Here is a 21,434-nt window from a genome sequence, read left to right on the forward strand (position 1 = left end):
GATTAAGAAGAGTGTTTTAGATGTGCCTGTGCTTCCCACTGACTGTGCTCAAGCTCACCACTCCTCTCCCCCCCTCCCTGCGCACACATTCGCATACCTAGTCTCTTGCTACCGGTTCAGTTTCAATTCTCCTGCTGCTGCATTTTCTGTGAAACACCCTTTTGCAGGACATGCACTAATAGCATATAATCAGTTTCAGGGTGTTAAGTACTTTCAAACAGCCAATATACTAACTGGAAAAAAACCCAAACAAAAAACAAAAGTTGTTTCTAATCTCTTCTAGCTATAGTAAATTTAGGGGTTACCCAAAACAATACTAAGTCCAAAATTCTCAGATGGAAATGCAGTTTTCAAGTTTACTGTAAATACCTTTAGTATAGCACTCCCTGATTTTATTTTTGGAAGTGTCATTAAGCAATTTACATTTTGGGCCCAAAACTGGTTGATGATGCACATATTAAATAACCTCAGCAAGGATTTTTATGTAGCTTGAACCTTTTCAGCATACAAGAAGAGGATGCTATGTTATTTATCCTTCTCCAACTCCCTTCCCGCATTCTAATAATTGACTAGCTCCATTTAGGATTCAAGCACTTAGGCTCTTAAGCTTAATTTTCACCTCCCCCTCCCTCCCGGCAAAAGACCTGTGTGGTTTGACTCATGGATAAGTAAAATCTGTACCCTGTGCTCCTGAGTGCACATGGCTCACCAGTGCAGAAAACACTTTTTTTTTTTTTTTTTAACAGATGCTCCCTGTTTTGGTTTTGTTATTCCTCCTCTGCTGCTCCTAGTGTGGGCATAATACTAACTGGAGGAGGAGCCATAACACGAACTGTTCCACCAACGAGCAGATAAATGCAGGCAAAGACCATCAAATCTTAAGGCTCCTAATATATCATGAATCCCAGCATCAAGAGCACGGGCACACAGCTGACGTTAAAGTGCTGCCGTGGCAGTGCTTTAACGTGGCTGCATAGTCGCGGCTCCAGCACTGGGAGAGAGCTCTCCCAGCGCTGTAAAACACCACCTCCGCGAGGGGAGTAGCTCCCAGCGCTGGTGCACTGTCTACACTGCCACTTACAGAGCTGAAACTTGCATCACTCGGAGGGGAGGGGAGGCTGTTTTTTCATACCCCTGAGCGAAGAAAGTTTCAGTGCTGTAAGTCGCAGTGTAGACAAGTCCTAAGTTGTACAGTGCCCCAGATACTGCATGAGGCCTTGTCTATACTAAACAGTGCACCAACTGATTTTAAAAACATCAGTAAATTACTGACTTAAGTCAAACTAGTTTAACCCTTGCTTATATTGATTAGGTCTACACTGGCAGAGTTACAGCACCGCTCCGAGAGCACTGAAGGGAAACCGCGGTTGTATGTACACACTGTCAGCTGCCTGCGCAATAGCGTGCTCACACTTGTGGCACTTGCAGCAGCATTCAGAGTGATGCACTCTGGGCAGCTATCCCACAGAGCACCTCTTCCTCTTCTGCCGCTAAGAGCTGTGGGAAGGCAGAAGGGGTCGTGGGGCATCCTGGGTCCTGTCCTAATGCCCCGTGATGCATTGCTTCATATCCCAGCAATCCCTGTGCTTCCGTCTGCATTTGGCGCCATCTTTCAGCAGTTTGTGTACTGCGCGCTCTGCCTCTTCAGTCTGCAGGAATGGATCCCGCTCTGTTGACCAATATGCTGCTTGATCTCACTAACACGTCATGAGTCGCAGTGGAGTTATTCCTTAAACTACAAAGGCAAGAGCAGTTCAACATTGATCTCATCACACATAGTAGGTACGACATGAGATTGCTTGCAGCATTCACCAAAGTGCTGACCACAGTGAAACGCTGCTTTTGGGCTCGGGAAACAAGCACTGAGTGGTGGGATCACATCATTATGCACATCTGGGATGACAAGCAGTGGCTGCAAAACTTTCAGATGAGGAAAGCCACATTCATGGGACTGTGTGATGAGCTCGTCCCAGCCCTGCAGCGCAAGGACACAAGAATGAGAGCTGCCCTGCCACTGGAGAAGCACATGGCAATTGTAGTGGGGAAGCTGGCTACTCCAGACTGCTACCGATTAGTCGCTAAGCTGTTCGGAGTGGGAAAGTCGACCACTGGACTCGTGTTGACGGAAGTGTGGAAGGCCATTAACCACATCCTGCTCCGAAAGACCATGACTCTGGACAACGTGTGTGACGTTGTGGATGGCTTTGCACAAATGGGCTTCCCTAACTGCAGATGGGCGATAGATAGCACGCATGTTCCAATTCTGGCACCAGACCACCTAGCCACCGAGTACATTAATCGGAAGGGGTATTTATCAATGATTCTCCAGGCGCTTGTGGATCACTGTGGGCATTTCACGGACATTAATGCAGGCTGGTCTGAAAAGGTGCATGACGCACGCATCTTTTGGAACACTGGCCTGTTCAGGAAGCTGCAAGCAGGGACCTTTATTCCCTGATCAGAAGATCACTGTAGGGGAAGTCAAAATGCCCGTTGTGATCCTGGGAGACCCACCTACCCGTTAATGCTGTGGCTTATGAAGCCATACATGGGGCACCTTGACAACAGCAAGGAGAGGTTCAACAACAGGCTGAGCAAGTGCAGAATGACTGTTGAGTGTGCTTCTGGCCGTTTAAAGGCCCGCTGGTGCTGCCTATATGGGAAGCTGGACCTGGCCAATGACAATATTCCTATGCTTATTGCTTATAAGGACGCAGCACGGGGCCATAAGGATCAGGGATGTTTTGAGGCAGCAATTTGAAGCTGAAAGCCGCTAATATTTGTTGCTATGCTCAGGAGTGCAGTGCTTGTAATGCTAGAAGATGATTATGATTGTGATTGGTGCAGATGATGCACTGTGAAGGTTTAAGAAAATTGCTGTTGCTTTGCAGTGCTAGGTTTGCTTTCAATTAATGGAATAAAGATTGCTTTCAAACCAAAACAATTACTTTATTAAAAAACAACAACCGGAGGAGAGAGACAAACAAAAAAACACATCAGCACTGAGGGGAATGGGGGAAGTGAGGGTTCCAGGAGGAGGTGGGGTCCCGGGACAGTTAAAGATTTGTGTATGTCCAGGTATCATATGCAACCTTCTCCTTTGAAGTACAGTGCAGCGGGTACTGTACTTCAGCAGGGCCAAACCGCAGAGGGACGGGTGTTGAGTGCAGTGGGTACTGCGAATCTGCAGTGCTGGAGTGTGCCGGGGAGGAGTGGAATGCAGTGGGTACAGACTGGAGCCAGGAGGTTGATAAGAGTGTGTTGGTGGTATCTGGGTGTATGGGAGAGAGTTTTGTGACAGCGGCTGCAGGGGAGGGTGGGCGCGGAGCTGCTCAGTTTGCAGTGCTAGTAGTGCCTGGAGCGTGTCCGCTTGGCGCTCCATAACGTTTAAGAGCCGGTCCGTGACTTCATTCTGGCGCGCCGCGTTCTCCTTTTGATCCCTCTTCTCGCTGTCCTGCTACTCCTTCAGTTCTTGTTTTTCAGCCATGGAGTGCATCATGACATCGCCCAGAAAGTCCTCTTTAGTTCTTCATGGCCACTTTCTAATTCTGTGCAGCCATTCAGCTGGCAATAACAAAGAGGGAGCTGGGCTCCCAAGGTCATATCTGTGAAGCCAAAATGCAACATTTTACAGAAGCAGAATTGTTTGCAATACACAGACCACTGATCCAGTGATTTAAAACACAGCCACTATTCACATACCTGTCACTAACTGGCTGACCCCAGGCAAGCACACATGAGCCACAAGACCCCCAAAATGGTAACTGCAGGGGAAGGGGAAATCAGTGTTCCAGGACCATACTGTACACTGGGCATATGTCTCTTGGGGAGAGCCATCACTGTGGGCGTGGGGGGCTATAATTAATATTGTCCCCACATTTTCCAGAGGCTGCGTTCATTATGGAAGATACCTCACAGCTGAGGGTGAGCAGGGAATCAAGGGAGGGTCTTCTCCAAGACTGCGGCTTCTGCCCTGGCCCTTATGCGGCCCGCCTGTGTGCAGCAATGGTCCATCCCCGTCCCCCACCCCACCAGTGACAGCAGAATGGCACAGGAAAGTTACCATTAATGGAGCAAGAAAGAAAGCAGCTCTGCCAAAGAACCTACAGCAATGGATTGCCCAGTATCTCCATGAGAGTTTCCTGGAGATCTCTGAGGCAGATTCCCGTGAAGTGAGGGAGTCAATCAACACCCCGTTCCACCACTCAGACTAGGCTTGTGGTGGCATGTGCATCATACAGACACAAGCCTGCTTTCTGCAACCCTCCGGCCCCAACAACTCACTTCAGCAATTCCCAAAATCAAAGCCACTTACCAGAGGCCTCCTCTCCTGTTTGCGCTTCACCAAGCTCTGACAGCTGTGACTGGCTAGAGCTCCTGGCTGCATGCATCTCTGACCTCCGAGTCATCCTCTGCCTCTGGGTCCCCCTCCCCCTCCACATCCTCATCCAAGATTTCCTCCTCCTGGCTTGGTCCCCTCTCGACTGACCACTGAAGTATCCATAGCGGCCTTCGCAGTGGAGGTGGGGTCACCACCAACTATCACGTTCAGCTCTTTGTAGAACCGGCAGCTCGTGGGTGCCCCGGAGCGGCGGTTTGCCTCTCGCGCCTCGTGGTAGGTGTTCCGCAGCTCCTTCACTTTCACCCTGCCCTGCAGTGTGTCCCGGTCATGGCCCCTTTCTGTCATGCATCATGAAATCTGTCCATAGGTATCATAATTCCTATGGCTGGAGCGTAGCTGGGACTGGACAGCCTCCTCTCCCCCAATGCTGATGAGGTCCAGCAGCTTGGCATTGCTTCAAGCGGGGGATCGCCTGGTGCGTGGAGCAGACATCATCAACTGGAAAGATGCGCTGAGACCACTGCACGCATCACCGAGCAAACAGGAAGGGGACTTTCAAAATTCCCAAGGAATGTAAGGGATGGGGCTCACAGTTGGTCACCTGAGGGCAGGGCCAGAGATGCAATGACCACAGAGGCGAGAACAGGCATTGTGGGACACCTCCTGGAGGCCAATCACAGCCCTGTAATCAACCAGGGTGTCTACACTGGATTGTAGCTCCGGCGCAGGGTGTCTACACAGCATTGGAGCCCCGGCGCAGAAAGCTGTACCCTCTCGTTGGGGTGGTATTTTTACAGCGCTGCAATGGTGCAGGTTCTGCGCGCTAAGTGGCTTGGAAGTGTTTACACCTTGGGAGTTACAGCACAGAAAGCTGCTTTACTGCACAGAAACTTGCCAGAGTAGACAAGGTCTAACAGAGATTTGCACGGATTAACTGGCTTGATTTTTAATGGATCTAGTTAAACTACTGCTCTTTTCTAGAATAGACACGGTCTAAGAGACATTACCACCCTCATATTTCAACTCTCCCTGCAGTAACCTTTAAAACCAAATGTGTTAATTTTATGTACCAGGACCAACCTCTTCAGCCAGCTTCAGCATTCCAATTCTTGTTGCTATTTCACAGCTATATTTACAGTGGAAAGCCGCATTTTAGCTAAGAGTTTACAAAGTAAAAAACGTTCATAAAGAAATACAACCTCCTGTAAAAGGACAAGCTTCTCAGGGTCAGTTTGCAGTGACAATCACAAAGTAAAGTCCTTGGGTGTAGTTTGTGTGGTGCCCAATCTTCAAAGGAGAAAAAAGCAAAACAAGCATGAAACCAAAAGGGAAAATTTGTGTTCCAGCAACTTTGGCAACAAACAAAATGCCCTAAAATCCATTTTCCTTATCAAGTGTTTTATCTGTTTATTTAAACAAAGGACTGCAGAGCACTTCTAATTACAGGAATGTCCCACCTAAGAGAATCTGCTAACACAGCCTTCCAAGGAACCAAGAGAAAAGGAGGACACAATAGAAAGGAGACTTGCTAAAGGGAATAGATCTGTTAAATTAACACATTTTCTGTCAACCAAATCAGCTGCCCCTAGTGCTATTGTTGCTGAAACAATGGAGACCCCAGGAATGGGCACCCATTAAAAAGAACAAGCCCGCTGAAAGGATACACTCTCTGAGGCAGAGAGCTTGTGCTTAAAAGAATTCGCTACTGTAAGGAAGGAGGAATCACTAGGCTGCATTGTTCTCACAATCACAGCAGATGCTGGTGCTTATAGTGACAAGGGAAAAATTAATTTTCATAAACATCTGCAATAAGCTTAAAAGCAAAAAACCTTTAATTTGGTTACTTTTAACTCCTTGATAGTCGTCATTTCCCTCTAGCCCTTTTATTGAGGAAGTTTTTCTTCAAATACTCTATGAAAGCATCCATAGACATTATAAACGTTAATTCTTCACCCATCAAGCAGGCACTTAACAGATGCCAGGGGCAGAATGGCACAGCAATATACAGTGCTATGCAGGGTGAGAAAAATCCCAGAGATCTACACATAACTTTGCACCACTTTAAAGATATTCTTTTATTATTATTTTAAAGTGGTGTAGTTACACAGGTGCCAACTACAGTGTGCACATTCAAACCACTGCAAACCTGGCTTGTTAATTAATGTAATCAGTTTTAAACCAATATACATCGCACGGGTTTGCACCAGTTTAACCAAACTGGTTTAAGCAAGCTGGTGCAAGTTTGTGTATAGAAAAACCCTCACAGGTGCAAGCAAACTGGTATGTTTGAACTGTTACGCACAGAGCTTTAACCTAACTTGGCTTTTAAACAGATTCAGGTTAAACTGGTGTAGTTTGTATGTGCAGACAACCCCTTAAAGCCATGCTCAGGGCATGTCTACACTAAAAACTTACGTCTACATAAGTTAAGTCGACATACAGCCACCACAGTAATTATTGCGGTTTTTCATGTCCACACTACCCTCTTTATGTCAGTGGCACACGTCCTCACTAGGAGCACTTCCACATCTGACTTAAGAGGCGCAGTGTGGGGGCTGAGAGCCCAGGCTCTCAGCTACGGGTGGAGCTCCCCACTGGGAGCCCAGCAGCCACCCAGGCTCCCCACTCCAAGCTGAGATGTCACCCAGGTTCCCCTCTGCCTGCGGGGAGTCAGGAGCACAGGGGGGGCAGCTGGGCTCTAGCTGGAGCCCCCCACATGCCTCAGGGTGACAGGCTGAGCTCTGAGCCCCATGGAGTTTATGTTAGGGAGCCTACCAGTCTGTTTTGTCAATTTCACAGCTCCCACAACCAACAGCCATGTAAGTAACACAGTGTCTACAGGGATACTGCATTGCCCTAACTACACTAACATAAGCCCTACGCCTCTTGTGGAAGTGGAGTTACTATGTTGGTGTATTAGGGCGCTTAGATTGGCAGGAGCACGGCTGTAATGTAGACCAGGCCTCAGTCTCTTGTCCCCAGATTTACAGCAACCCTGATTTGCAGATTAAGAGGAGCCATAGCAAATTCTATTGAGTGTCCTGGACAGTAAAAAGAAGGAACTATGACAGGAGTAAGATGGGATTAGAAGGGTAAAAGGGTAACCAAACAAGATAGTTCAAATCTCCATCTTCATCTTTCTCAACCTCTTAATTTTACACCTCACCATTCCTGAAATCATGCCCTCCCGTTGGCTTTCCTGGGTCTGTGCTCTTCTGGTTCTACTACCTCTGAGCATTCCTTCAGTGTCTCCTCTTCCTCTTCTCTCCATCTTTTGAGAACATCCCATATGGCTCCACAACTCCTCCAGCACCCTCTCTCTGTAGGGCCTTTTCTACACTTAAGAATTTTAGAAAAAAATTCCTGCCATGACTAACACTAGTATAGCTGTACCAGTGCACCTGTGGGAGCCCCAGGAATACAGCTCAAGCTGTATCAGAAGCCTTGTCTACACTAGGGTTACCACCGATCATAATGTTCCTTCTGAAATTCCCTAGGATACCCACAGCCTAGGCGACCTTGGTATACAGAGCTTCAGCTACCATCTCATAATTCTACCTCAACTCCTGACCTGTATCCCTCAATCTGATCCTGAAATTCCAGTTCCCTCTGTGACATTTCCTCCTGGATGTCTTGCCATCAATTTAACTGTCACTTGATCAAAATGGAACTCCTCGTTTTCCCTCCCAAAACCCCTTCACTCTCCCTATCTTAGTCACTGCTGAGAACATCCTCCTTCCTGTCACTCATATCCATGACCTGGGCATCATCTGACACCTCCCTCTCTCTAGACCTGTACATCCAGATTGCATCCATTTCTTACTATATCGTTTTCCATAATATTTATAAGATCTGTCCACACCACTAAAGTTCTTGTTGAGGCCCTCATAATCTCCCATCTTGACCACTGCAACCTTCTTTCTCTAGTCTTTCTGTCATACACCTTGGGTCCATTCAAAACACTGATGCTAAAATAATCTTCCTGGCCTGTTGTTCTGATAATGCGTCACCCCCACCCTTTCCTTCTTCAAGTTCCTCTCTTTTCCAGTGCATCAAAAAACAAGGTCTTAGTCCAGAGGTGTCAAACACCTAGGCTGCTTGATGTATTTTTATGACTGGCATGGTATATTGAGATTATGCAGAATTCAAGCATTTGTTTAAAAAAAGTTTCTAGCTCCCACGGCTGTGAAAATGTGAACCAAATCTGTTCCAGTCTGCAGACAATTCGAAACGATAACTGAGAAATGAACTCCCATGTCCCGAAACCTACAAGAAAGGAAATGTACGGGATGAAACAAACAGGTAGGGGGTGCCCTGTTTAGGAAAAAAGATAAAGGATTGTTCTGGTGTATCTTGGAGTGTGAAGAAACACATGGAATCCTTCCCCCAGGAGGCAAATGGACAGCATGCTTGATCATGAAAGGGGGGGTCACAGCCACCCTTGCTGTAAAGCGCTGCAAGGATTTTGGGTGAGCAATACTCTATAAGACATGAGAGTATCTTGTAAGTTAAGTCTAGGCTTTAGAATGTGTTTTATCATTTTATTTTATATGTAACCACTTGTTTCCAATATTTCAACTTGCTACTTACTCCTTGAAGCTCTAAATAAACTTAGATATGTTTATAGTGAAATCAAACACAATGGCTGTGTGTTAAGCACAGTGGTGATCTGAGGTAGACCTGGTAAGCTGGGGTGCATTGTTTCTTCAGAAACAGTGAATCTGTGAATACTGTGAGAGTCCAGTGGACCAAGGGTTGAACACTCCAGGGAGAAGCTCAGAGGGCTCAAAGGTTGGGGTGGGCCAGTCGCTAATCTGTAGAGTGACAGTAGGGCCTGCAAGACCTGGTGGGGAGTGCTTGTGTTGGCCATGGCCAGTGGTGCTGGGGAGCTGACCCATGGCAGAGACAAATAAGGCTTCCTCACAGGAAGGGCAGGTGACAGTGAGGAGCCTCACAACCCTTGATACCCCCAGGACGTGTCACACTGCCATTTTAAGTGTTAATTATTTCGCTTCTGACCATTTAGCAAACAGAAAAAAGCAGGTTGTGGAAGTGAAGTCCAAGAAGGTGGGAACTGGTGCAGGAGAGGAAATATAAAGAGAAAAGACACAAAGAGAGAGGAAGAGAAACAGACAGCAGAAATTGCTCCAGCCCTAAAGCATAGTTTCCCCACTAAGTTATAGTGAAAATCACGTGCTGGATAAATGATTGATAACTAAAAGCCTAGCTCCTACAAAAACATCATATTCCCCCCTTGATGTTTGTGCAAACCACGGATGTCAGCGAGAGTTCTACTGCGGAACAACAGCAGCATGTAGTCCCAATGTTATATATGCCAGCCCAAAGATCATAATTAAACACAGATTATGGATTTCTCCACAGAATAAATTAGACGCTTTGGCTAGACCTTATCTTTGAGGCGCTTCACAGTTTATTCACACCCTACATATTCGTTCTGTATCTTAGCCCACTGCACACCACCTCCTCTCCACAACCAACAATGCTAGCCTCTATCAGCAATTGTTTGCTTCTCCCGGATGCACCTCCATGTCCCTCACGCATGGAACAATCTCCCTGAACTAGTCTGTAAAGCTACCATTCAGTCTACTTTCAAAAGACGTCAAGGTCCTGTTCAACCTAGGATGCCTATAGAAAAATACTAACTGATAATGGACAGGCAAATGGCTAGTAAACTTCCTATTTATTTACATCTAGTTTAAAATATTTAACCAACTCAACCATATTTAGCTATAAACATAGCTGGTCTTTGTATATGTACACCCTTATTACTGTTTTCTGCCCAGTTTGTACTGAGTGATTGTTACACCTACTTGTTGCATTTGCCTTAAGCTGTAAGCTCTTCCAGGCAGGGACCATCTTCCCCTCTGCCCAATGTCTAGCACAACAGGACCTCAATATGTTTTCTAGATGCTACTGTAATACAAATAATAAATAACAATGGGGTGGTGACCCAAAGGAATAGCAGCAGAGCGGTGAGGTTTTAACAATATAATATTGGAGTGTATCGTTTACATAATTATCTCAATACAGAACAGTTAAAGCACTGGAAAAGTTATTAAAAGAAAATGTTGCTGGCTACAAAGAAAGTCCCCCAGACTCCCAAACACTCACAGCAAGCTGGACCTAAACGACAGCAAGACCACAAGTTTCGGTGATACTTTGTTTCAGCAGGAAGGAAATTTTTAGGATGCTTAATTTCCATGTACCTTAACTTTTTGTATCAACTCAACTACATCCCAGAAGTTGATAGCAAGGGACGCTAGAAGTTCTGAAAAGTTGGAGATTTTGATACCCAAGAAAACATGAGAGGCCGTTGAGATGAGACAAATGCTGCTAAAATGTTACACAGTGAACTGTTGATATTTAAAAGTGCTGTCTTTAGGTTTCAGAGTAAACAATCCAAAAAGATGAATGCAGCCATTCAAACATTTCATGATATCATTTAATACTGATGGCAGAGTCAGGACAATAAACTCTGCACCGGTTTAATATTCTGTTCTTTTTTTAAAGATATTCTCGACAACCTTGGCATACGGCTATCAGTTATCTATTTTAAATGTAACCTTAGGTTCCAAAGCACTATTCTGGGGCAAGAAAGATACCACAGTAAATTCTATGGCTGTAACATCATGGATCACAAAGGACCCTGGTTACAGAAAATGAGGAGAACCCTAAAGGCATGGTAATGAGTCCTGATGTGGGCAACTATCATTTTAATGTTGACCTGTCCACAAAAGTGAATTTAGAAGTAGTGCTTTGATAGGCCAATGGAGGTCACAAAATTCTGACTCTGATGCTTTGTCTTAACTAGGAAAAAAAGATATATTTTTAACAAGTGATAAATAGCTCAGTGGTTTGAGCTTTGGCTTACTAAGCCTGGGGTTGTGAGTTCAATCCTTGAGGGGGCCATTGAGGCATATGGGGCAAAAATTGGGGATTGGTCCTGCTTCAAGCAGGGGGTTGGACTAGATGACCTCCTGAGGTCCCTTCCAACCCTAACCTTCTATGATTCTATCTTGGTGTAGTTTTAAACACATGGGAGGAAATGGGAGTAGCATGAAATAGATAAAGAGCAACGGGTCAGAAAACTGAACAGATAAGTGTTTAGATAGAGAAGGTAAAAATAGTCTGTTAGAACAGCGGTGCATTTTCTTACAGAGGGAGGGAGAGAAGTAGGTAATAATACAGTCAGTGTGTGAACTACATTGGGAGGCAGGAGGAGAAAAGCATCTTAAAGCCATAGTGAAGTTATCAGAGGCAATTTGCCCAAAGGCAACTTTAAAACCCACAGGAAAAGATTTATATTTCCCATATGCAATGTGGCTTTCCCCTTTTGCAAATCAACTAAGTTAACAATGTTTTGATTACTTTGAAGCACATACTTGAAAGTCACCCCCTTTTGATCCATCAATGCAGAGATTCTTAAATTGTAGTTCATGGCCTCCATGCACTTGCTAAAGGAACCAAAACAGCTGATTGGTGGCATGATTCTGGCTAATTTCCAGTTTCTCAACTACATGAAAATACAGCTGAAAATGTTAAACACAAGTCTTATCTTATTCATAAACAATTGCTGTAGCTGTCATAGGGATATTTCTATATGCAATTACAAATAGAAGGGGTAAATGTCCAAGAGACACACTGTATCGGGATAAGAAAAGGAGTGCTTGTGGCACCTTAGAGACTAACCAATTTATTTGAGCATAAGCTTTCGTGAGCTACAGCTCACTTCATCGGATGCATCCAATGAAGTGAGCTGTAGCTCACGAAAGCTTATGCTCAAATAAATTGGTTAGTCTCTAAGGTGCCACAAGTACTCCTTTTCTTTTTGCGAATACAGACTAACACAGCTGCTACTCTGAAACCTGTATCGGGATGTGGACTGCACTATGGCTATGTCTCGACAGTGAAGAAAGAGTTGCTTTATTCATTCATGTTAGCGAATATGATTGCAGAAAGCACCTTTTCTGCATGTCAACACAAAGCCTAGGAAGAAAGTTGAGAACCTCTGCACTAGGGGTTTGTGGTCAGCCCTCTCTCCAAACTAGTATTTGAGGGGAAGAGGGCAAGTTCTCAATGTGCTGCCAATGTTAACAGCAGCAAGAAAACAAAATAATTTGATATTTAAAGGGGAATACAAGTTTGTACATAACAGCTGTTCCTCAAAAACAGTATGTAGTATCCTAATTTTACAAAAGCATGAGCAAAATTCCGCATGAACCCAAACATGTCCCAATGCACACACATGCACTCGCTCATGCCCCACTGAACTTTTGACCTGGTTGTAGCTGAACCCCTCCTGAGTCCACTGCTGTGTGATGCCGTGTAGATTTGAAAAGAGGAGCCCTGTGCCTTGTCAGGCAACTGCATCTGCTGAAGCCAGCATGGGGGCTTGGTGTTCAACACTGCCCTTCCCATAACAATACCCAGAGCCTGGCCTGATGGATGCACTTCTTTATCTGAGCCAACCAGCTTCATAAACCCACTCCCCTTCTCCAGCCTCTCACCACGCAATGGTCCAGGAAAAAGAAAACAAAACATCTGCTTCCCAGGTTTCTGACACGTACAGCTGCTGATGGCAGCCCACATCTGGAAGCTTCACTTTTTTTCAATTCAGTAAGTACAGGGCAAGAGGTTTGCATTTAAAAAGAAAAACAAAAGAGCTCAGATGTATCACTGTACCAAAATCACAGAGAACTTTCCAAGAATTATCAAGCAATCTACACAATAAGGCTACCTTCCTCCCAGCCTTCCCTGTACTCCAATTAAAGAGGAAAAATTGCCTATGTCTGATTTTACTTTTTATTATGATGAATAGACATTAAAAAAAACAGTCAGAAAAAAAAATTTAATGTTAGAAATTCAGATTTTGTCTACTCAAGAAACTCTATGGTGACTAAAAGAAAAGGAGTACTTGTGGCACCTTAGAGACTAACCAATTTATTTGAGCATAAGCTTTCGTGAGCTACAGCTCACTTCATCGGATGCACGTAGCTCACGAAAGCTTATGCTCAAATAAATTGGTTAGTCTCTAAGGTGCCATAAGTACTCCTTTTCTTTTTGCGAATACAGACTAACATGGCTGTTACTCTGAAATCTATGGTGACTGGAGAGCTAGTGAAATCTAACACTGCAAGAGACTGAAAGCCAGCAATTAAGAAAGGAAGGGATTTAAAAAAAACAAAAACAAAAAACAGAATTAGGACTTGTCTACATTTTAACTATGCCACCATAGTTAAAGCTGCAAAACTTTAAGCTGCAAATCTCCCTTTAGTGTAGACAGTTATAAAGATGTTTATACCAGTATAATTTATACTGGTTGGGGAACCAAATTAAGCTATATTGATGTAAAGAACTTTATATTGCATTTAACTGCATCTGCACACAGCCTTTCACTGACATGATCATGTCAACAAAAAAATATACCCATCACTGACATAGGCAGGCCAATAAAACTTTAAGTGTGGACTAACACTTAGTTTCAGATTCTGTTTGCTTGTTTATTTTTTGATAACACCTGTTTATAAACATTAGTGTCCTATGGCCATTTGAAAGAAAGGATCTCTTTGTGGAAAAGTGCACACTAGTGCCCCTTCAATTAAAGTGTAAGACCAAAATATACATCTCAGAGACACTCCTCCACACCCCATAATGTCCTTCAGCAAAACTGAGGGAAAAACAGACTGGATATGCATAATATTTCTAAGGTTAGAAACAAGCACACTCCTGAGAGATGTTGTTAAGCCGGCCTAACCCCCAGTGTAGACAGTTTTACTGCCTCTTGTGGAAGTGCATTAATTACAATGACCGGAGAACCCCTCCTGTTCCTGTAGTGAGTGTTTACACTGAAACGCTACAGTGTGGCAGCTGCAGTCTGACCGCTGCAGCATTTTAATGAAGACATAAGATATTCCTTCCCAATTTATTTCCAGGTGATGTCTGCTTCCCCACCCTAAGCAAGCTCTAGGAACTGATGTGGAGCTCAAATTCACTTTACAGGTAAAGCAAGTCAGATGCTAATTGCCCGCTAAGCTGAAATGCTAGTGAGTTGGCCTTTTTGTCATTGCAAATTTAGGTTCCTTGGAAGACTTCACAAGGCTGGGCCAAAGAGCCTCCCCACCCCACCCCTTTAGTGTTTTGCATCAATGGAGGGGGAGGGGAGTTCCCTTTCCAAAGGAGTTGCATCACTGAGAGACCTTCTCCTCTTTCAAGATTTCACACTGCATAAGGGATTCCCCCTCTTCAGAAATTCACATCCTGCTCAAGGAGTTTTGCCCTTTAAGAATTCACACATCCTGTTGAACCTTAAGCATCTCTGGAAAGGGGCCTTTGGAATTCACATTCATGGGGCAATTAGGGTCTTAAAAAAAAGCTCACCACTGTACTGTTCTCTCAGTTTACTGCCAATATGCTGCCAAGATAGTATTTAGAAGCAAACAGAAAATATTTCTTACTGTGCCAAACTTTGCAGCATTTACCACCCAAAATACAAAATATTTACAAGACACTGCCCACAACCACATGTATATACCTGAAAATATATTTCAATTTAGAAAATAGTGCACTGCAGAGAGACAAGTGCTTGTGGCACTCCATTCAGCTCACTCCAGAAATTATTTGAAAGTTGCACAATTAACATAAATGTTCCCCAATGCATCCATCTACCCTGAACAAGATTTCTCAGCTTTTCAAATCATGAAAACAGGATCATCCACCATTAAGTTAAAACATCCAACATTTCCCACTACGATCCCACCCACGTACCCACCCACCAAAAGAAAAAACTGTCCATGCAGGAAGACTCTTACCAGTTTAGCAGAAGAGGCCAAACACAACTTAAAATTAATAAAGCATACTTTCTTGTGCAACCACATTTCAACAAAACATACCTACCTGTACTGTATTCAATTTATGCTCATTGCTGCCTAACTCCAACCCCATCCATGGTCTTCTTGTGTGTCTACAGCCAAGGGTGACACTAGTCAGTGCAGGTCACTGCAGGACAAGCTCCTCCTATCACAGCCACCATTTTGGGCAGTGACTGGGGAAGGGAACACATTTTATATTCTGCAAAGCACTGTGCAAGTTTCCAACTCTAACACTATATTTTATAATAGTAAACCAGATGATAAAATCCCAGTGCTATGATAATCTGTTATTTGATATATCAGTATTTGAGGGTAGTTGCTGACCCTAAATATCCTGGTTTCTTATGAGATCGCAAGTACTTTCTCTTGATTTCTTTAATATGCCCTTTCCATTCACTTCAGTATTTCTCTTCACTACCATATTGCACCATTGCACTTTTTCACCAAGCAGCTCCACCTTCCCCCAGCCATCTACTCTATATTTTACTCATGCATCCTTCCCACAAAACCCTCAGAAATCATCTTTGCTACTTGGCAAAACCTCTGCTTTTGATGCACACTTTAAAGTTTGAAAAAGCATCAGAGAAACACCAAAGTTGTTACATCTGTTACAAACAGATGGGAAACCCCAGGTTTAATCACATTGGTCTAAGGAGCTTATGATCTTGGGAGTCAGAGCTAGAGGCCCTGGAAGATCTATTGGGGTACACCCTTCGTTCCTCCTTTCTTTTGATCTCCTTATTCTCCACATTTCATGAATTCTGAAACATACACAAATTCACACAATCTATAGTTTAGAATATTAAGGAAGCAAATTGTACTGCACTTCAAACGTTTGTGGGCATTGGACAAAAACAAACAAACAATTTAAAGATTACATCAAAATAACTTAAAACGTAATTTTTAAACAAAAGTAAGAATAGCCATGAAGATAATGGTAAAGAGCTAGCCAAAAAACGTTACTAGAAAACATTAAGAATGGGGGATAAGGAAAACAGAGAAGCAAATGGCTTCTATAACAGAGAATGATTTTTTTTTTCTTTCTGTAACTAAAACTGTAGCAACTGACTCGATAGTTTGCAGTGCTATACTCAGACGCTCTGATGGACAAAAATCATCATCACCATTACTTGTTTCAAACCCTTAAGGTGATTTACCGACATTTGGAGTTGTCTCAACATGACACCCTCCAAAACAACACCTCTCCCCACAACAAGCTAAGCCCGTAGGGGCAGCGTGAGACGGGAACAGCTAACACACAACCAGCCTCGGTAGCGCAGACCCTTCTGGCTTGAGTTCAATTGTCACAAAGCCTTGGGGCAGTGGTACCTCCACGCACAGCCGGGGAGAAGCCAAGCCCCCCTCCCCTCCCAGGTCCCTGCAGGCATAATGGTGGCACAACAACAAACTCCAAGCCAGCCGTCCGAGGGGACACCAGCCTCTCTCACAGCGGGGGGGAAGGGAGATTAGGAGGGTCCAGTCCGGATCTTTCGCCTTAGACTGTGTGGGGAGGGGAAGCAGCCTCCCTCCGCAGGGGTCGGTGCTCATGGAGATCAGGCAGCCACATGCCTGGCATCAGTCAGCAGCCCCTGGGGGAGGTGAGCACCCAGGCAGCTCCCGGCTCTAGTCCGCCCCGAAGTTTGTCGCGTGGGGCTGGTTGGGCGGCTCGGGAGCAGACGCGGCTCGGGGTCGGTCTAGAACTGGCCGAAGCGAAGCGGGATCCGGCCCGTGCCCGGGGCTTGGGGGCAGTTCAGATCCGGCTCGAGGCTTGGCATCGCCGGTCTCCCGGGGCTGCGGGGACCGGCTCCAGCCAGACCCTCCTGCGGCAAAGTCTCCGCCAAAGAAATTTCCCCCTGTGCACGGGATGCCCAGCAAGGATCCGGCTTCAACCCCCTGGCACGGAGCAGGGACCAAGCCCGGGCTGCGGGGACTGGGGGGAGGGGGCGGCTTTCCCCAAGGCAGAGGGGCCGCACCCCAAACAACCCCCCCAGCCCGAGAGCAGCCAGCGAGAGACCGCGAGGGAGCTCCCCGCCCAGCCCCCCAGGACCTCGGGCAGCGGCTCCCTCTCCGCCCCGAGACCAGGCGGGGCAGGCAGAGCAGCTGCCCGGGAACATGGGGCTGCGGCGCGGGCAGAGTTCCTACCCCGGGGCAGCCCGGGGGGGCGGAGGTGCGGTCCCGCCGGGTCCCCGCTCCCCTCCGCGGCTCACCTCTATCTCGAAGTCGGGCAGGCGGAAGGCGGTGCGGAAGAGGGAGCAGAAGTGCGCGATGGCCGGGACTTCCCACCAGGAGCGGAGCTCGCCCAGCCCCTCCGGCCCCCCGGTCCCCACCACGCCGCAGCCTCCGTCCTCCTCCGGGCACATCTCCCGCTTCGTCTCCGCGCTCCGCTCAGCAGCAGCAGCCCCCCAGCACCAGCGGCGGCCCCGCGCTGCCCCCTCGCCTGCGCATGGGGCTCCGGGCTGGCGCCTCGGCTCGGGGGTCTCTAGGGCCGGCGGTGGCGCTGCTGCCCCTGCTGCACGGGGGGGTGCTGCTGCTGCTGCTGCTGGCGGCCGCCGCGCGGACCCATCCTCCTCCTCCTCCTCCTCCTCGCGCCGCCGCCGCTGCTGCCCTCTCCATACAATGTAACCATCGCACCGCCGGGGAAACAGATGGGGCCGGGGGGAGGGGAGGGGGCTACGCGGGGGGGAGCAGAGGGGGGAGGGAGGGGCGGGGCCTATGGAATGGGGGGGTGGTGCTTAGAGGGAGAGGGTGGGGCCACCTGGGGGGGAAGGGGCGGGGCCTGAGTGGGGCGAGGCCGGGGACTGGGAGATAGCGGGGCCGGAGGGGCGCGGTCTGGGGAGTGGACAATGGAGGGGAGGGGCCCTCCGGGAGAGGAGGCGGGGCCAAGCTGGGGGCGGGCGAGTTAGAAGGCAGGGAGGGGCGGGGCTTGGGGAGCGAAAGGGCCGGCGGGGCCGCGCACGAGGAGGGGGCGGGGCCAGGCTCTCATCACAACAAGAGGAGCCGGCTCGCTGCCCGCTGTGGCTCGGCCGAGAGGCGCAGGCAGCCGTGCGGGGGGGGGGGGGGAAGCGCGCTCAGAGTGCCCCGCCTCCTCCCTGGTGCAGCGCCCTGCCCCTCACTGGGGGGGGGGGGTTCTGGAAGCTGGCCTGGGGGTGCTGCCCCCCAGGAGCATTATGCGGCTGGAGTGTCTGGGCTGGGGAGCCGGGGGTGCTGAAGGTTGAGCTGTGCTGTGATTTAGGAAGGTGCAGGTAACAGAGCACATGGGTGATGCGGGTGGGGGAGAGAGGGAGGTCAGAGGGGGATCATGTGGGAGGACTAGTCCTTATTGCTAATCCCCAGTGTTCAAAAATCAGGAATCTTTCTTCAGAAGAAATCATGACTTTAACAAATCTGGGACGCGAGGGAGAGTCTCTACTTTGCCTTCTGGGTGTTGAGCTTTTAGGGTGCATTTCAGTTCATGTTTTCAGGCTTTCTTTTGCCACCAGAAAGGCTGTGGGTGAGCCATAGTTCTCGTCTAGTAAACCTAGATATGCCACCTAAATCCCCATGCCATCTTGCATCATTCTTTTGCTTCACTAATGTTGCCCTGTAAATAATGTAACCCCCCATTTTAACGAATTATCTTCAAGCTAGTGCTTGGGTGCATCAGCAGTATCTGAGAGACAAGTCTGACTTGGTACACTGGAGAAAAAAAAAACATTTTCTAATATTTTAATATTAAGCAAAAGATAGGCCAGGTGGCAATTCAGTCTTCTCACCTTCCCAGTGCAATGAGCCACATCAAGGAGATTGCTTGCTCTCTCTGCTACTAGTTGAGCTTGAGCAAGTCACTTCACCTCTCTGCACCTCGGTTTTCCCCCTTTCTAAAATGGAAATAATTTTCTTGACCTCCTTTGTAAAGTGTTTTGAGACTTACTGATGAAAAGCACCATAAAACACCTAGATGTAATGGCTACCTGTTCTGAGGCCTAAGTTAAAAACAGAAGTTGCGCCAGCTTAACTAAAGGGATGATGCATGCAATATATCAGTTTAAACCTGGTTTGCATCACTTTACAGTGCCAAGTTCAACAGATGTAAGCCACATAGTGTTGACACACACAATTGCATGGATTTAAAAATCATAGTTTTAGTTGAACTGGTGCAATGACTGTGTTATACAAGCTCTTTGGCTGGCTTACCTTCCCCCCCCTCCCCCTTCCTACTCACACCTGGTTCTGGACATTTATAAAATTTCACTATCTCCCCTTTTCCTTTATTTTGTTCAGTTTCTTGTCTCTGACCTTGTCTTCCCCATGTACCTTACTGGATCTTGCCAATTCCTGTATTGTCTTTAACTGGCTGCTCCTTCTCCTCTTCCCTTCCCATTTCCCCTCCTCTTCTGGACTGCTGCCACTGGCTGTCATGGAATCTTTGGGTTCCAACTTTCCACCTCTCCTCTGCTACATATGGTGTTAACCAAAAGCCTCTGTTTGAATAGCAGCAGAGAGCAAGTGACTATCGCTGTACATGTACCTCCTCATGTTTGTATGGTCTAAAGTGCGTAAATGTGTGAGGGCGCATTAGAAATACCTAGGGTCAAAATGGAGAGGTTGAGGGAAAAGGTATTGGTATTCCTTCAAGTCTTACCTACTTCACACCAAAATAAGACAATGCTGTCAGTAGATTGTGTAGCGGATCAAAATATGACCACACATGTCTGTAGGCTCTTTGGGTTTGGCTTTGCTCCCCTTCAGTGGGGTTTAAATACACCCACTGCCTCCATGGCATTCCTCAGGGTTGGCTTCCTCTTGGTGGCTCTCGGATATCCTGCTGGGTTCAGCACCTTGATTTGGGGAGGGAGGAGAAAGGGAGACTAGTGGCATCATTCAGTCAATGGTATCGTCATTGGCAACTGAGATAAATAGGACAGTTCACACCTTACAGGCCTACTATTTGAGACCCTCTGCAAACTCAAGCAGATGTCACCCTGTCATTTTGCATTCTGTTTAAGTTTTCAAGATTTTCTTTGCAACCATAATAGCTAGATACCTAATCTTTGTTTTACAATGAAAGCTGGGACGTTGGAGAAAAAGAAGGCAGCTTGAGAGATATGCTGGTACACTGTACCACTGCATATTTGGCCCAAGTGAAGCCTCAGAAATACCTTAGAGAAGACAGAAGCTGTTTAGTTCAGAGAGGAGGCAAATAAGGGGACATGGTAGAGCTGAGATTTTTAAACTATGGAGTGCACCCCCCCCCCATATGGAACATTGTGGGGAGGGGGGCAAGCAGAAACACCAGGCAGCTTGTGCCAATCCTGCATGATGGGGGCTGGGACAGCCCCCATGGGGGCCAGGGAAGGAGTGCTACCTCCACCCTCTGACTCACCGGCGTCAACATCTGCCATGGCCGTACCGATTTCTGCTCCCGACAGCCTCTGTGCCTAGTGCTGGCTCCACCCCAAGATACCATCGCACACTCCTTCCCCTACCCTGAAAACCCGGTGTGGGAGGGGCAGGTATTGGCCCTGCCCTAATGGTGCAACCTTGCTGCAAAGTAGAAGCAGCCCGTTGCTGTGGAAGCCTTGGCTGTGCCATTGGTAAGTATCTGTGTATTTGAAAATAACAGGTGTAGGTAATTTAATTAAAGTTGTATTAAGGGTCTCTGTTAGGTTTATGTAAGCTAACAAGCATACTTTTACATGTGATTTTTTCTCTGGGTGGGGGTGCAACCAAAATTGTAACGGGGGGGGGGGGGCAGGGGCTCAGCTCAAAAAGTTTGAAAACCTCTGTGGCAGAGCTATATAAAATAATGAATGGTCTAGAGAAGGTAAACTGTGAGCTCCTGTTTATCCTTTTTCATACTAGATCATCAAGGAACATCCAATGAAACTGAAAGGTAGCAAATTTAAAATGACAAAAGGAAATAGTTTACACTATGCATAATTAACATATGGCATTTATTACCATAAGGTATCATTGGGGCAAAGAGATTAGTAGGATTTCAAAAAGGATTAGACATTTATATGGATATTGAGAACATTTATGGTTACTTTAGACAGGATAAAAATAAATTTTAGAAGGGATGTAAACCCTTAGGCTTCAGGGCATAAAATAACCACTAAACTAATGGTTGTGGATTAGGGAGAAAGGTCCCTCATGCAGAGTATTCTATAATTGTCCAGGGTTTCTTGCACCTCCCTTTGAAGGATCAGGTAGTGGCAACTGTC

The 21,434-nt window shown here is 46.7% G+C and overlaps 2 protein-coding genes across 3 annotated transcripts in view; one reads left to right on the plus strand and one right to left on the minus strand.

The window, feature by feature from the left end:
* Positions 1-17,831, minus strand: part of CECR2 (CECR2 histone acetyl-lysine reader) — a 146,642-nt gene extending 128,811 nt beyond the window's left edge. Inside the window, exon 1 of the mRNA XM_084637683.1 lies at positions 17,439-17,831. Coding sequence (XP_084493809.1) covers positions 17,439-17,591 — 153 coding nt within the window. The 5' untranslated portion in view covers positions 17,592-17,831. The remainder of the gene's footprint in view (positions 1-17,438) is intronic.
* A 552-nt stretch (positions 17,832-18,383) lies between these two features.
* ADA2 (adenosine deaminase 2) overlaps positions 18,384-21,434 on the plus strand; it is a 54,271-nt gene continuing 51,220 nt past the window's right edge. The window contains exon 1 of one of the 2 annotated variants that reach the window (XM_084637700.1): positions 18,384-18,473. The gene's annotated coding sequence lies outside the window, so the exon portion shown is untranslated. Of the gene's footprint in view, positions 18,474-20,785; positions 20,805-21,434 lie in introns of those variants that run through there. The other variant, XM_084637701.1, reaches the window with a different exon arrangement.

The sequence above is a fragment of the Lepidochelys olivacea genome, assembly GCF_965140295.1.
Source record: "Lepidochelys olivacea isolate rLepOli2 genome assembly, chromosome: 1".
In the NCBI taxonomy this organism is placed as follows: Eukaryota; Metazoa; Chordata; order Testudines; family Cheloniidae; genus Lepidochelys; species Lepidochelys olivacea.